Source organism: Dipodomys ordii, unplaced genomic scaffold, assembly GCF_000151885.1.
Source record: "Dipodomys ordii isolate 6190 unplaced genomic scaffold, Dord_2.0 Scaffold99, whole genome shotgun sequence".
In the NCBI taxonomy this organism is placed as follows: domain Eukaryota; kingdom Metazoa; phylum Chordata; class Mammalia; order Rodentia; family Heteromyidae; genus Dipodomys; species Dipodomys ordii.
In genome coordinates this window covers 6,326,295-6,341,767 of record NW_012267315.1, presented here as the reverse complement: position 1 = coordinate 6,341,767, position 15,473 = coordinate 6,326,295, and the positions used below count along the sequence as shown (strand labels likewise).

The 15,473-nt window shown below is 43.2% G+C and overlaps 1 protein-coding gene across 2 annotated transcripts in view; it reads left to right on the top strand.

Moving 5' to 3' along the window:
* Rin2 (Ras and Rab interactor 2) overlaps positions 1–14,851 on the top strand; it is a 199,467-nt gene extending 184,616 nt beyond the window's left edge. Inside the window, exons 10-13 of one of the 2 annotated variants that reach the window (XM_013027076.1) lie at positions 855–1,160; positions 4,010–4,141; positions 9,286–9,449; positions 12,813–14,851. In XM_013027076.1, the coding sequence (XP_012882530.1) occupies positions 855–1,160; positions 4,010–4,141; positions 9,286–9,449; positions 12,813–13,133 (923 nt within the window). In that variant the 3' untranslated portion in view covers positions 13,134–14,851. The remainder of the gene's footprint in view (positions 1–854; positions 1,161–4,009; positions 4,142–9,285; positions 9,450–12,812) is intronic. The other variant, XM_013027077.1, reaches the window with a different exon arrangement.
* The last annotated feature ends 622 nt before the right edge of the window (positions 14,852–15,473 follow it).

The window sequence follows — 15,473 nt, the reverse complement described above, 5'->3', positions numbered from 1 at the left end:
TCCCGATTTATGGCGCTAAGCCATTTTAGTATTAACTAAGACGCTACTCTGTTGGGAAAGCGTTTGAAGGAGAAGGGAAGAAGAATACTGCCCACAAGTCTGAACAGAGACACACTTGACATTTTTTAACTTCTAATTTTGAAATCATCTCAGACTACAAGATAGTTACACAAATAATACACAGAACTAGCTAGGCTAACCTTCACCCCAGTTTCCTAAATTTTTGCCCTTTGCCACATTTACTTCATTCTCTTTTCTCTTTGTTTACACCCATAATACATGCACAGGCACAAGCACACACACTGTAAGTTCCAGACATTATATCCTTTTTTCCTAAATACAATAAGTACCAAACCCACAAAATAAACCTTAAAGTCAATTTAATACTTATTATCTGACCTGGAGACTTCATTCAGTTTCATGTAATGCTCTACTGATATCCCTTATAGCAAAGAAAATAAAAAATCCAATCCAAGATCACATTGCATTTATTTCTTCAGAATCTATCTTCAAGGGATATTTGACTCTTGCTGTTAGAAAAATACTTCGTTTTTTATATATATATAGAAGATTTGCTTGTATTTATTGGGGGAGAGTAAAAATAAAATGTGATTAATTGTGTTGATTATAGTGAAGCACTATTGGCAAAAATTGACTTTTCCTGGCTCATAGTAAAAAAAATAAATGTTGGCATGAGTTGTGTTGCTGGTTGGCATTGTCTTTTGGGACTAAGTTCTTACTTGTCTACATCTCCTTTATCCAGTGCAGAGAATTACAGCTGTGCATTCTGGGAAAGCAGATGTTTCTGCTTTCTTCAGACAATGGTCACAGTAGATGCATTTTTTTTTTGGCAGATGTGGTATTAGAAAAAGCCATGCACAAGTGTATCTTGAAGCCCCTTAAAGGGCATGTGGAAGCCATGCTGAAAGACTTCCACATGGCTGATGGCTCCTGGAAACAACTCAAGGAGAACTTGCAGCTGGTGCGACAGAGGAATCCACAGGAGCTGGGAGTCTTTGCCCCCACACCTGATTTGGTGGATGTAGAGAAAATCAAAGTCAAATTCATGACCATGCAGAAGATGTATTCTCCAGAAAAGAAGGTCATGCTGCTGCTGAGGGTCTGCAAACTCATTTACACTGTCATGGAGAACAACTCAGGTAAGGCTGCTCACATCCAGCCCTGGGCCACTTCCTGCCAGCTGTAAGCCCCTACACATCTCCTCCCCTCCCTTGCTTGATTTTACCCAGCAGCTTCATCATACAAGTGTAACACCAGGGTCACTCTAGTGTCTGCCAGAGGAGTCACAAGTAGCAGCTTAGAGCATAATAAATATAAGTGGACAGAGGTCAGAAGAGTTTTATAGGATGCTGCTTTAATAAAATATTTAGTTTTGGGTAGTGGTGAATTCAGTCTCTGGGATCTAAGTTCTAATCCTCCTTCCCGCTGAGCCCTGGTGACTCATATCTGTAATCCTACTTGGGAAGGTGAGATTGGGAAGAGGACAGTTCTAGCCTGGATAGAAACGTTTGAGAGACCCCCTTTACAAGGAAGAACTGGCTTCACTAGTGCATGCCTATAATCCTAGTTCCTGTGAAGCTTAGCATACATAGGAACATGGAACCCAGACAGTTGTCCAGGCATGAAGTGAGACCCTATCTCAAGAATAACCAGCAAAAACTAGGATTTTAGGTACGGATCAGCAGGAAAAGCATCTGTCTAGGAAGTGGTAGGAGCTTAGTTCCAACCATCTCTCCACAAATGAGGCACTTCAGCTATGTTAGCATGCGCTATATTCTGCATCTGTAGCTGTAGGTGACCCTTCCGGTCATAAATGGGACTGAATGTGGACAAGGTGTGCACGGTCCCAAGTGTGATGGACGTATTAGGCATCACCAACGTTTGTGTGGCTGATCTGCAGCATGTTCCAGAAACTCAGAGCCTTTCGTGATAATGAGGATTCATTAACCCTGTCACTGCCTGCCCTTGCTGATACAAGCACGAGCAATATAATAGAAAGTTCACCAAATGTTTCCAAAGTAAGGAAAGTAAGCTGTGGGATTTCCCCTTGCTGTCTCTGGTGTGTGCAGGAGTTTTCGTGCCTCTTAGAGAGGACTGAGCACTTACCCCCTCCCAGGTCATCTCTGAGTTTGTAATTCCTAGGACAATTACCAGCGTTTTCTTCTGAATGACAATGCAGAACAACAGAGAAAGCATTCGACTCTATTAACCACTGGTTAAATAGGAAGGTGTGTTCAGGTTGCAAATTACTGAGAAAGAACCATAGAACTGGAACTGTGTGTGTGTGTGTGTCTGTATGCACGCGTGCTTGCACACACACACACATTAATGCATGTATACCCCCAGTGTTGGACACATTCAGGGCCTGGGCACTGCCCTTTAGCTTTTTCACTTAAGGCCAGCACTCTACCACAGTTCCACTCAGACCTTTTGGTGATTAATTGGCGATGAAGAGTTTTAAGACTTTTATGCTCAGGCTGGTTTATTCAAGCTGATCCTTAGATCTCAGCTTGTTGAATAGCTAGGGTTACAAGTGTGAGCCATGAGTACCCCGGCAGAACTGGAACTCTTGAGCTGGCAATGAATATGAATATGACCTCTGAAATTCGCAAGCATAATTCACATACAGAAATATATATCTTTTAAAGTTCATGAATTCAATTTCCCCAAATAAACTGAGTGTGGTAACACATACTTATAATCCTAGCAGTCTGGAGGCAAAGACAGGAGGATCGTGAATTTGAGGCCAGCCTGGGTTATATAACAAGAATCAGCCTGCCTGAGTTACATATAGTGAAACCCAGTCAAAAATGAAGTCCCGGGGCTGGGAATGTGGCTCAGTGGTAGAGCGCTTGCCTTGCATGCCTGAGGCCCTGGGTTCGATTCCTCAGCACCACATAAGCAGAAATAGCTGGAAGTGGTGCTGTGGCTCAAGTGGTAGAGCACTAGCCTTGAGCTGAAGAGCTGAGGGACAGCACCCAGGCCCAGAGTTCAGGCCCCACAACCGGACCCCCCCAAAAAATGAAGTCCCCCAAATAACTTATGCACAGGATCACATTCTTCTCAACCTACATACTAGCCCCACTTTAGACAGGATCATCTTTCTTGTGGGAGTGTCTGACTTCCTATGGTATGCTGAGAAGCATCCCGGATGCCATTTGCACACTCAGCCTCCAGTGTGACAATGAAAAATGTCTCTAGACAGTGTCAAGTGTACCCCGGGCAAACAAAATCACATCCAGTTGAAAACTACTATTGTAAAGAAAACTAGAAGAACTAAAAAAAAAAAAGCCACATGTTACTAACCCACTTTGTATACTAATTAAAATGATATGATTTGGCATAGTTAAGTGTGCTCACATTAAGTAAAGCATGAAAGTTATTTTTTTTCCAGGTTGTGTTTGATCTTGTCCTTAGATGATTAATGTTCACAGAAACCAATAGGAAATGACACATCAACAATGAACATATTAGGAAGTGGAAAAGACAAAGAATAAATAAAAATAAAAAGAATTAACATAAGTATATTATTAACACATATGACTTGCTATGAGTTAAAAATATTTAAAGATACTCTGTTCACATACACAATCGTATGCAGATCATAACATTGGGATCACAGTCTAAGCCAGTACTGGGTATAAAATGAGAGGCTACTTGAAAATAACTAATGCAAAAGAGTGACTAGAGAGATAGTTCAAGTGATAGAGAATCTGCCTTGTAAGTTCAAGGCCCTGAGAAAAAGGGAAAAGAAAGAACAAAGTAGAGAGAAAATCTGGAGTGCTGACAGAGAGCTTGTCTTTCCATTTAGCAGCTGAAAGAGTCAAGGACTACACAAGATTCCAGAAACACCCACATCTGTTTATAAATAGCTCATTTCCCCCAGAGTGACTCCTTGCTATCTAATAAAAGCAGCAAGTAGGATGTGAAAGAAGGAAAAGCTGATTTTAAAAAATATTCCTGCCCCGCCCTTTCTTCCTCTTGCCAGGGAGGATGTACGGCGCTGATGACTTCTTACCAGTCCTGACCTATGTCATAGCTCAGTGTGACATGCTTGAGTTGGACACTGAAATCGAGTACATGATGGAGCTCCTAGACCCCTCCTTATTACATGGAGAAGGTAATGGATACACTTTGGAAAAGTCGGAGGGATTTGGTGGGTTTTTGTTTCATTTTTATTTTTGTAACTGAGAAAAACTTGAGGAAACATAAACAACCATTTTAAAGAGAAGAATTTACCGGTATTCTTGTACATTCATAGTGGTCAACAGCCACTACCTCTAACTCCAAGGGTGTGTGTGTGTGTGTGTGTGTGTGTGTGTGTGTGTGTGTGTACTCAGAGCTTGCATGCTGTCTCTGAGCTTTTGTGCTCAGGACTTTTTGTTGATTACAAAAGTAATATGTATTTGGTATAGACAATTTGGGAATCAGGGGCTGGGAAGGTGGCTCAATGGTAGAGCACTTGCCTTGCATGCCTGACGCCCTGGGTTCGATTCCTCAGCACCACATAAGAAAAAAGAGAAAAAGCCGGAAGTGGCGTTGTGGTTCAAGTGGTAGAGCGCTAGCCTTGAGCTGAAGAGCTGAGGGACAGCGCCCAGGCCCAGAGTTCAGGCCCCACAACCGGACCCCCCCCAAAAGAAAAGAAAAGAAAATTTGGGAATCAGGCCTGCTGTTGATGACTCATACCTCTAATCCTAGCTACTCAAGAGACTGAGATCTGAAGATGGTGGTTCAAAGCTAGCCGGAGTACAAAAGTCCATAAGGCTCTTACCTCCAATTAAAAGTCAGGGAATGGAGCTGTGGCTCAAATGGTAGAGCACCAGCCTGGAATGGAAAAAGTCAAGCATGAAGCCCTGAATTTAAGCCCCAATACTGGCACAAAAGAAAAAGAAAAAAAAGTATAAGAAAGTTTGGGAGACAGGAAGTAAAAAGAGAAAATACAACTCTGCCATAAATAAATACTTCACAAGACCCTGCAGAGACAATAAAAATACCATGCAATAGAATAAACATCGTTTTTCAAAAGTAATGTTTTCTCTGATTCCCAAAGGAAATTGTAAACTTCTTATTAGCAAATATTTCCATCACCAGAAAAATAACCTGTGACCACATCAGTGCAATAACGCTTGGCTTTTGTTTTTATCTTTAAAGAAAAGGGTTTAAAAATAAAAACAGCACAGCCCAGTGCTGTTATTTATTAGCTCATGCCTATAATCTTAGCTACTCACGAGGCTGAGATCCCGAGGATCAAGGTTCAAAGCCAGCAAGGGCAGGAAAAGGGCAGAAATAGCCAGAAATGGAGCTGTGGCTCAATTGGTAGTGTACTATCCTTGAACAATAACTCAGGGATAGCACTGAGGCCCTGAGTTCAAATCCTAGTATTTGCAAAAGATACATACGTACATACAGCATTAGTTTTCTTTTCAGTATACAAAAGGATATCTGCTCAGTGTTAAAGTACAGTGGCGGAAAACGCAAATAGTTTGCCTTCAGTTTCCCTTAGTAGTTCAAGTTCTTTCTTGTTCCTGCCTTGTGTCTGGGAGAAAAAAATCCCTCCTCCTTACACATCAGTCAGGAATGATACCCAGCAAGTCCCCTGATGCTTGAACCTTGAGAAGCAACACGAAGTAGGACTCTCCTGTGAGCTGGCAGTCTACCTGAGAACAAATCAGGGCTTGTATTAATTTTTCTTTATATATCCCTGGGACCAGACAGACCCTGAAGATGAGATTTCACTCCCTTTCCCCTCCACCAGTGAGTTTCAGTGTGAGCTTGAATACGAAAGTCCACCAGCTCCAGGTACATATCACCCAGGCATTTCCCATGGAGAGAACTTAAATGTATTGTGATTCTAAGAATGTGTCTTTTAATGTCCTCTAACCCAAGTTCATCAATCCTTGGTTTTCCTATGAGAGGACTGTGCTTCCTGGAATCCCAGCCCTCCCCGGCCCTCTTTGAGCATTGTCAGTGCAAGCTGAGTAACGAATATCCCCATGCTCTCTCCCACTATGCACACACAGAAATGGGCTCTGTCATCCTTTTACCTGTTCCTGTCCCCTCATGAACTTTCCCTACCAGGGATCTACACACTTTTTGGGAAACCCACCAGGACTATCCACACATCCTGGAATTCAGCAGGAAGAGAAATACATGTGGCTTTGTCCAGGCACACACACACACACACACACACACACACACACACACACACGTTAGTCTCAATGCTATGCTTTCCTTTTACTTTTTTTTCCTTTTGGTTAGTTTTAATCATGTTTAATTGTAGTAATAAGTAGGAAGGCCTTTTGGGGCTTTGGGAAAAGGACACATCAGTCTTCCTTAGAAAACCACCATGCTGTTAGGATGATGATAGACGTAGGACAAACAGATACTTGTATCTATGTGGTTTCAGGATAGGGACAACCATTTCCTGCCTCTTCCCCAAGCCGTGTCCCAAAGCAAGGCAGTATGGGAGACACACGGGCATCTGACTCTCTTCAACTCCAGGAATCCTATGTGAGAAAAGACGACATACTAGTATCCCACAAAGGGATCCATGAGCCCACATATTCCCTAGAGCCTGATTACACCCGGCTGTGTCTGGGGCTGCATGTAGCACTGTTTGGCTTTTCTTCCTGGGGAGAGTGTATGTGCTTAGCTGTGTTTACAGACCAGGCTGCCCAGCAGCTCTGCAGACTGGTAGGAACTGTGGTGAGTCCTTACAGATCTGTCCTCCCCACAGTCTGCCCAAAGCCCTCTTTGGTTTGCAAAGGAGCAACCACATGGCTTTTCAGGCATTCTCATTTACAGAACAGGCGTCATAGAATCCCTTAGAAGTGCATAGCTTTTTCTCAGGATTACAGTTTTGCTGAAATCTAAAACCTTCCTCTAATAGCATCCACATGTTTCAAAATGCAGGCTTCAAGTATTCTGAGTTTTCTCTTTAGTGGCCTGAGCATAGTGGAGCTATGGAGTCTAAAACCTGTGATCCAAAGGAACCCCCTTTTACTCTACAAGGATTGTAGCAGAACTTTGAGTCTCGCTAAATACTGGAACCTCCTCACAGCTCTTCTGATTACTTAAGTCTGTATCACTATTTCATCTGAAGTCTTTGGTGTACCATTTAAGTTCTATATTATGTCATTTCCCAGCCAGTTCTGTGCTGGTTTGTTTGTGAGGCAAATACTACATAAAGATCATGAGGCAAATACTAAATAAAGATCAACAATCCAGAGCTCTGGACTAGTTGTTGCTAAACTACTATAGGGAACTTACACCGTGGATGGTGGGTCAGGAAACTTCAGAACCTTGGTAAGGGTACAGCTCAATCGTTAAGCACTTGCCTAGCATGTGTGAAGCCCTCAATTTGATCTCTAGCAACACATACACACACACACAAATACACACACACACTTCTCCATCCGTGACCTGAACACAACAAAGGCATTCTCTGACAAGTTTATGTCCAACTTTTGTTGGACATACCAAACAGTAGAGCCTTTTCCTTCCCTCATGTTGGTCAGATGACCAGAGGGCTCTATCCAGTGTTATATGAGCAGTTGGCTACTTTGGCCATAAAAGTGGGACACACACACACACATACACACACACACACACACACACACACACACACACCTCAACCACAACAAACTTTTGTTCCTTGCATGGATAAATTGCCCATGTGTTTTTTTAAAAAATAAATGTATACATTTTAGAGATTGGATTCTATATCTTACAAACCCCATGCTCAATGACTGACTTAGGCTCACAGTAGTGATTCACTAGATGGATATTTTCATAAAGAATGCCCCTAAATATAAAAATGCATAGTACCCAATTAGGGAATTTTAAAAACATACTCAGGTGCCCCCTAGTGGCTCCTGAGCACCTTGTTTACATTGCTTGGCAGTCACCAAATTGTATATTAGGACAAAGCTATTAGCCATTCATTTGCATTTCATAGCCTCTTCTATCCCCATGAACACAAGAGCTCAATCCTAAATACATCATCAAAGGGACATCACTAGCTTTTCTTTTTTAATTTTTTTTCTTTTGTTCTGTCGTGGGGCTTGAGCTCAGATCCTAGATGCTGTTCCTGAGCTTTTCTGTTCAAGGCTAGTACTTTACCACTTCGAGCCATAGCTCCAATTCCAGTTTTCTGATGGTTAATTGGAGATAAGAGTTTCAGGGACTTTACTGCCTAGGCTAGCTTCAAACCATGATCTTCACATCTCAGCCTCCTGAGTAGCTAAGGTTACAAGCATGAGACACTAGCACCTGGCTTGAGTATTTTTCTTAAATGACATTTGCATTGTCTACAAGTAAGAAGAAAGGAAATTAAGAGGGAGATTATTAACTTCTTTGTACAACTACTCAAAGATAATAATAAAAGTGTTTCAAAAATGGAGCTTATTTTAAGTTTTCATGCTTTTGTGAACGATGCAGTTCTTTCAACATATTTTGTTTACCTAAAAATTAAAAACTATGCGCTTTTTAAAAGCCAAAGAACAGTATTTTCAGGAGATGCATGGACTAAATAAGTGACTGTGGCCTTTGAGCAGCCTCCCCCCACCTGCCTGACTTCCTCCCCATCTCTGCAGTGGGCTCTGACTCTGATCTTTCCTGCTAGCCTACTTTCACAATTGTCCCTTAATAAAGTCTTTGACTATCTCATCTACTAGAAAGGAAATGCCATCAGTGGAAACAGAACTGTTGTCAGTTCATCAGGGGCTCCCAGCCTCTGGCCCAGGCCTGTGCCACCTCATAAACCTCTGCCAGATGGGTGGAGTGGATAGATGAAGGTGTGATCTTGGGTGTGTGCTTCTGTGGGAGAAATGGGAAATGACACTTAGCCCTTCAAATCCATGGATTCTGTGTCATCCAACCACAGATTGGAAATAGCTAGAAAATACTTCTTATGAAATGTATGCAAAATTTCTCCTTGTCTGTATTTCTTGAACAATGCACTACTATAACAATGACTTAAGTAGTCTTTAGATGGCTTTAGGCATTAGAAAGAGTCCGGAGATTAGAATACTTTAAAAGTGTACAGGAAGATGTGCATAGGTTACATGTAAATCCTACACCCTTTCATAGAAAGGACCTAGTACCCAGGGCTTTGATCTCCAAGGGGCAGGAAATCCTGGGACCCATCTTCATCATGAGGGCCAGGGATAAGGGAACACAGTTATGGTTTCTAACACTAGTGCCTCTCCATGTGTCATCACCAGAGTGATCCTCTGAGTTACTCACCTCTCCTCCCCTTCCCAGGAGGCTATTACCTGACCAGTGCCTACGGAGCACTGTCTCTGATAAAGAACTTCCAAGAAGAGCAAGCTGCACGCCTGCTCAGCTCAGAGACCAGGGACACCCTGAGGCAGTGGCACAAACGGAGAACCACCAACCGGACCATCCCTTCTGTGGATGATTTTCAGGTACGCACGTGGAGCCACCATCATGGCCGTCCCCTCTTCCTTCCCCAGCAAGGCAGAGATGGCTCCCTCTGTGCCTCTCAGCTCCCCACCACCCTTTTCCTGCCCCGGGTCTTTTCTGGGTTGAATCATTTGATGGAAAACAGATGTGTGAAGCTACTTCTTGGGCCTTGTTGTCTTACTGCTGTTGCTTTATGAATGTATAATACGGATGCTCTTTGACTTAGAGGCTGTCAGGTTAAATATACCACAAGCAGAAAATGCTTTGAATGTCTCTCACCTACTGAGCAGCCTGACTTGGCAAATCATTACATGACAGGGGACCCACTGTGCAATCAGGAGGGTCTGATCGCTGCCGGCATCTAGCACCCCAGCATCGCAAGATAGGATTGAACCAGTGTGGCTAGCTTGTGAAAAGATCAAACATTCAGACTGGAGTATAGCTCAGTGGTAGTGCAAAGCCCTGAGTTCATTGCCTAATCTCCACCCCCCAATTTCCAAGTTTGAAGTGTCATTTCCAATGAATGCACCATCATATTAAATACGATGTATGATTATTTATTTATATATGCATATTCATATACGCACATATACATCCCCAGTAAGACAACTAAGTCAAATGAAAGCAGACTCCTTACCAACACATTTAGTCTAGATACCAAGTACCTGACCAGACAGGAAGCCCAAAAGGAGGGAGCAATTTGGCACAGGTGTATCATACTGCATTACCTGCTACAGTTGGCCTCGTGCTCATTGGGTAGAGAAGGTACAGTGATGGCCTCTCCTTCGCCTTTTTCTCCCTCACTCCCCCACATCTCACAGCAGCAGCAGCTCTTGCCATGATCAGGGAGAGCAGACTTTGAGAGTGAATATCTCAGCCAAATCCCTGTCAGGTCCTCAGGCTCAAGTTTTCATGACTGATAGCTGCTGTCTGGGGAAGGACAATTCCCAGCAAGCTTGTTTCTTATACAAGAGAACTGGGATGAAGGTTACAGAAACTTTGGCACAACCCAACGTTTCCTGATTTGCTTGCCATCTGTACAATTATGAGTTAAATCTGCAGACGCCTTTGAATGAGAGTCTGAAGATTAGAGATGGAATTATGAAACCTCACTATGAGCCAAGCCCCAGTGGCTCATGCTTGTCATGCTTGTCAGGAGGTCTGAGGATCATGGTTCAAAACCAGCCTGGGCAACAGAATCTGTGAAACTCATCCCCAGTGAACCACCAAAAAGCTAGAAGTGGAGGTATGGCTTACCTGGTAGAATGCTAGCCTAGAGCCAAAAAAAAAGCCCAGGAACAACGCCCAGGCCCAGGGTTCAAACCTCAGGACTGGCACAAAAGCAACATCAAACCAAAAAAATGAAACAATAAACCCTCTGTGCTTTGTTTTCTGTGTGCCATGTGGCAAGATTCCTAGCAGAGAATTAGAAAAGCAAGGCAAGATGGATCCCAATTCATTTTCCTTGCCTTCCTTCCCCTTCCTATGTTCTGAAAATAACCAAAAGACACATTTTGTTTGGTGACAACCCATGGTTGAAAGGCAACATCCTCATGTTCTTCTCTAAGATAACAGAATTCTCAGAAATTTCTTTCAGATAATAAATCTAGAAATTGAGAAGGCATGCTGGGTGCTCCCCTCACCGTTGGGGGCTGTTTAAGAACATCCAAGTGTAAAGTGCTTTAGCACATCCAGGTCCCTGGACCATGCAAAGAGTTCCTGAGCTGCTGTGAGACACATGTACGCTTCCATCTCCTTACCTGCCACAAGGACCTCTCTCTTCCCCCTGTCTATCCATCGGCAGCTTCTAACCTGGAGGCTCCGAGTCACCATGTAGACTCTTTCTTTGGCAAACGCCCTCCCCTTTCTCTTGCTCACTTTGGAGATGCCGAAATTCTCAGCACCCAAAGCTGGAACTGCTATATCGGAAGTCACATACCCAAACACCACTGCACATGGGAGGTGGTAAAGGCAGAAGATTGACTCTGTCCCATTCTAGTTCTGTGGCCATGAGCAAGTTCCCTAGCCGCCCTGTGCCTCAGTTTCTCCAGGGGTTAAGTAGAGACAATGTAGACTTCACTCTTCAGCAACCATTGAGGAAATGCTGTATACCTAGTGTTAGAGCTAAGGATTGGCAGAGAGGATGGTGTGGGAGAGAGGACAAGGGATGTGGACTGATGGGATGTATTTTGTGTTCTAAACACCATGTGTTCAAATCCAAGAGTGTCAGTCTGGATCCTCCCACTGACTCACCTCTGCAAAGCCATCGGCTGACAAATGCCCTCTGTAGAAGCAGATGTAAAACATCTTAGGTTGCCTATTCAGCCGTCATGGCAACCATAAAAGAGCCTAGGCAGTGAGCAAGCTTCCAAGCAGAGTCACCAGGTCTAGAAAAAGGGAATAAAAACTGCTTTTTAGATGCAAGTCAAATTGGACTGGGCCTTCTCCATCTTATGTGGAAATGTCACGCTTAAGGACGGGGATGCTGAAGGAGTTATCCAGGGAAACCTAAATCCAGGAGACTCTGGTTATGAGTTTTGGACTGTCTGTGCCTTCATCTGGGCTGTTGTAGGAGGCCACAGAATTCCTGTATTTCGGGATGGCAGACACATGGCACCATTCTCAAGTCCAAGCCTGCAAATGTCTCTCTGCATTACCCTGCATTGCCACTTTGGGCTTCATCCACTTCAGCTCCAGTCTTCTGGCAGATTCCACATGCTCCTCCCTCTGGGTTTTTCTCTCCACTCCCCTTCCCAAACATTACACCAAGAGCCACTTGGAGCCTCCTATTAAGTTTAACCACATGAAATCATTGTTCAGGGAGCTCAAACATCAGCAGTTTCTTAGGGCTCAACCCAGCATAATTATAATTGCTCTTGCTTAGGCTCCAGAGAAAAACACTGTGGCCAAAGGAAGCACAGTTATGTGCTGTTGGGTCTGGGTGTTTAAAATCTCTTCCTGCTGACTCCTGGATCCGATTCTTCTGCTTTTTGGTTTATGTTTCAAGCTGGGAATAATCCCAACTGTAGAAGTGGTTCACACTCTTACGCAGGGATTTCTTAAGTAGGCTTTCACGAGGGCTACAGCAAGGTGGAACCAGGGCTTGGTGGGCTTCCTATTGCTTCTGTTTGCGAATGAGCTACATGTGACCATTTTGGGCCATCTTGTAGTCCTTCTCCTGGCCCAAATTCAGATCAGCCTCTTTCCTTGCAATTCAAGCTTCATGGCCAAACCTCAGATATCACCAGATAAGTCAGAGCCATGCAATGGCTCACAGATTCCACCACCTTGGCACTGGCCTTTCACCATGAGGCTTATTGCTGTCTGGTTGTCTCTTTCTTTCTGACATCTGTTTCCATCTGCAGAATTACCTCCGGGTTGCATTCCAAGAGGTCAACAGTGGCTGCACAGGAAAGACCCTTCTTGTGCGACCCTACATCACCACGGAAGATGTGTGTCAGCTCTGTGCTGAGAAGTTTAAGGTGGAAGACCCTGAGGAGTACAGCCTCTTTCTCTTTGTGGATGAAACGTGGCAGCAGCTGGCAGAGGACACTTACCCTCAAAAAATCAAGGCTGAGCTGCATAGTCGGCCCCAGCCCCATATCTTCCACTTTGTATACAAGCGCATCAAGAATGATCCTTATGGTGTCATTTTCCAGAACGGAGAAGACCTCACCCCCTCATAGAAAGCACACGGGACTTCCCATTGGTGCTTCCACAAGGGAGCTTACTCTAGCCTTCTGGCTGCCACATACTTGAGCTTGGAAGGCAGTCACTTCCTGGAAGACCCCCTCAGTTCAGTGACTGAGCCATCCATCCATCCACAGGTTGACTCGGTCAAGGGCATCTTTAGCCACATTGCCAGGCAAGGTAGTTGGAATTGAAACAGTTAAAATGTCTCCTCCAGCAGTGGAGAGTCGCAGTTGGTGGTTCAAATGTCCTCTGAGATTGTCCACCGCCTTTCCACACACCACATTGATTTCCATGTATGTGTATGTGCTGAATGAACATTTAAAGGTACAAGCTCTTCTCTTGAATTCAACAGCAGGTGTTTGACAAGACTGTTCCTTGGCAGTGCGTCAGGTACTTCTCTTGTTTTGAAGATGGCTCCATTCTTCCCCCTCTTTTCCACCTTTTTTCTTCCCTTCACCTCTCCTTTATTCCTCTCCTTTCCATTCTCCTTTCTTTTTCTTTCTTTTTTTTTTTTTTTTTACAAAGAGTCTTTGTGTTTTTATATATTTCTAGAAATGTTTATAGCAGTTGCCGGTTAACTGTCAGGATTGGTTTTTAAACTATTTTTGTAACTTTAAAATATTTCTATAATTATGCATGTGATTTTAACATTTAATATTTGAAAATAAATCTCTTGCTGGATCTGAGAGTATCCCATTTTAAAAGTCTCTCTTCTGTAACTGGATATTTTGGCAACTTTGTGGAGAGAGACTGCTGGATTTCTTAGAGCAATGTATTCCTGACACTGGCCACAGAATGCCTTTGGAAATCTGATGTACTGTTACCTTGTGCAGATTTAGGGGTGTTATGCTGTGTGTGTGTGCGTGTGTGTGTGTGTGCGTGCGTGTGTGTGTGTGTGTTTTCCATTTGATGCTGAGAATAAGAAAAGAAATGAATGTAGAGAGAGGTAGAGAGAGAAATGTAGATTCTGATACATGACTAAGGAGCTCAGTCTGCTGGTTCAGGCTTATGGGGGAATGTAAGAAAAGGAGTCAGAAGGAACCTATGATAAAAATATTGTAAATAAGCAATGAGATTTGGCAAAAGTCTATGCCATACGTTACCTGCTTTAGGAAATGTTGAAAAAGCCCATGAGAAAAAAAATAATCAAGGATATCTCCCCTCACTCAATTTCCACATCAGTGAAACCTAGCACCATCCAATTAGTTGGGGCAGCCACTAAGTAATGTATAATGTGGCTTTTGTTGAGCTCAATGAGATGTTGTTGCAGAAGAAAAAAAGAAACTCTGTGTACTACAAATATACAATGGCCAAGTGTGCATCCCAGTGGTAGAACACTTGTTGAGCATACATAAAGCCCTGGGTTCAATCCTCAGCACTCCAAAAAGAAAGTCTTTTAAACAAAGCAATAGACAGTGATGTTAGATGTATTTTTGATTAAAAAACGGTTGTGGGTGCCCATACAAGGAAGGTTATATATCAATGTAACGCAAGTCATTGAAAATTTATGTTTTTGTGCTATGATGTGTCATCACGAATTTGGGGGCTTTGTGTCTTGAGCCTTTTCAGCCTTGATTTTTGTTGTACTAGAACCCTCAGCACATACTGTGTTGTGCTTCCTTTTGTAAATGATTTTTTAAATGAAATTTTGCACATAATACATTGTAATACTGTACCATAATCCAGTGTGAAAAATAATGTTTTTCCAATATTCTCTGTGTGTTTGTGTTTGTTTTAGAGTCATAGTGTAATAAGGCACCAAAAGACCATTATGCAAATGGAACATGAAATTTACATGATGGTCTACTTCTGATTGAGCTTGTGGTTGTGGTTAGAGTATCCAGGAAGAGTAAACAGAAGGCTCACATTGTTCAGAAGCTTATGGACTGATGAGGCAAAAGTTAAGTGCGAGGAGAACAAAAGTTTTCCTCATGGTTGGGTACCAGTGGCTCATACTTGTAATCCTAGCTCTTCAGGAGACTGAGATCTTAGAATCGAGGTTCAAAGCCAGCCCTGGCAGCAAAGTCCATGAGACTCTTGTCTCCAGTTAACCAGCAAAAAGCCAGAAGTGAAGGTATGGCTCAAGTGGTAGAGCACCAGCCTTGACTGAAAAAAGCTAAGGGACAGCTCCCAGGCTCTGAGTTCAAGCCCCAATACCAGCACAGAAAAAAAAAAGTCATTCTCTGATCTGAAAGGGTTTTACATAGAACTTGGCTCAGTTGCATCTAAAACAAATCACAGTTACTCAACACAGTAAGTACCCTGCAGACAGCTCCTCCCTGTCCTTAGGCAACCTCTGGCTTGTCCTGACTGAGAGTTCAGTGTGGTTGCGA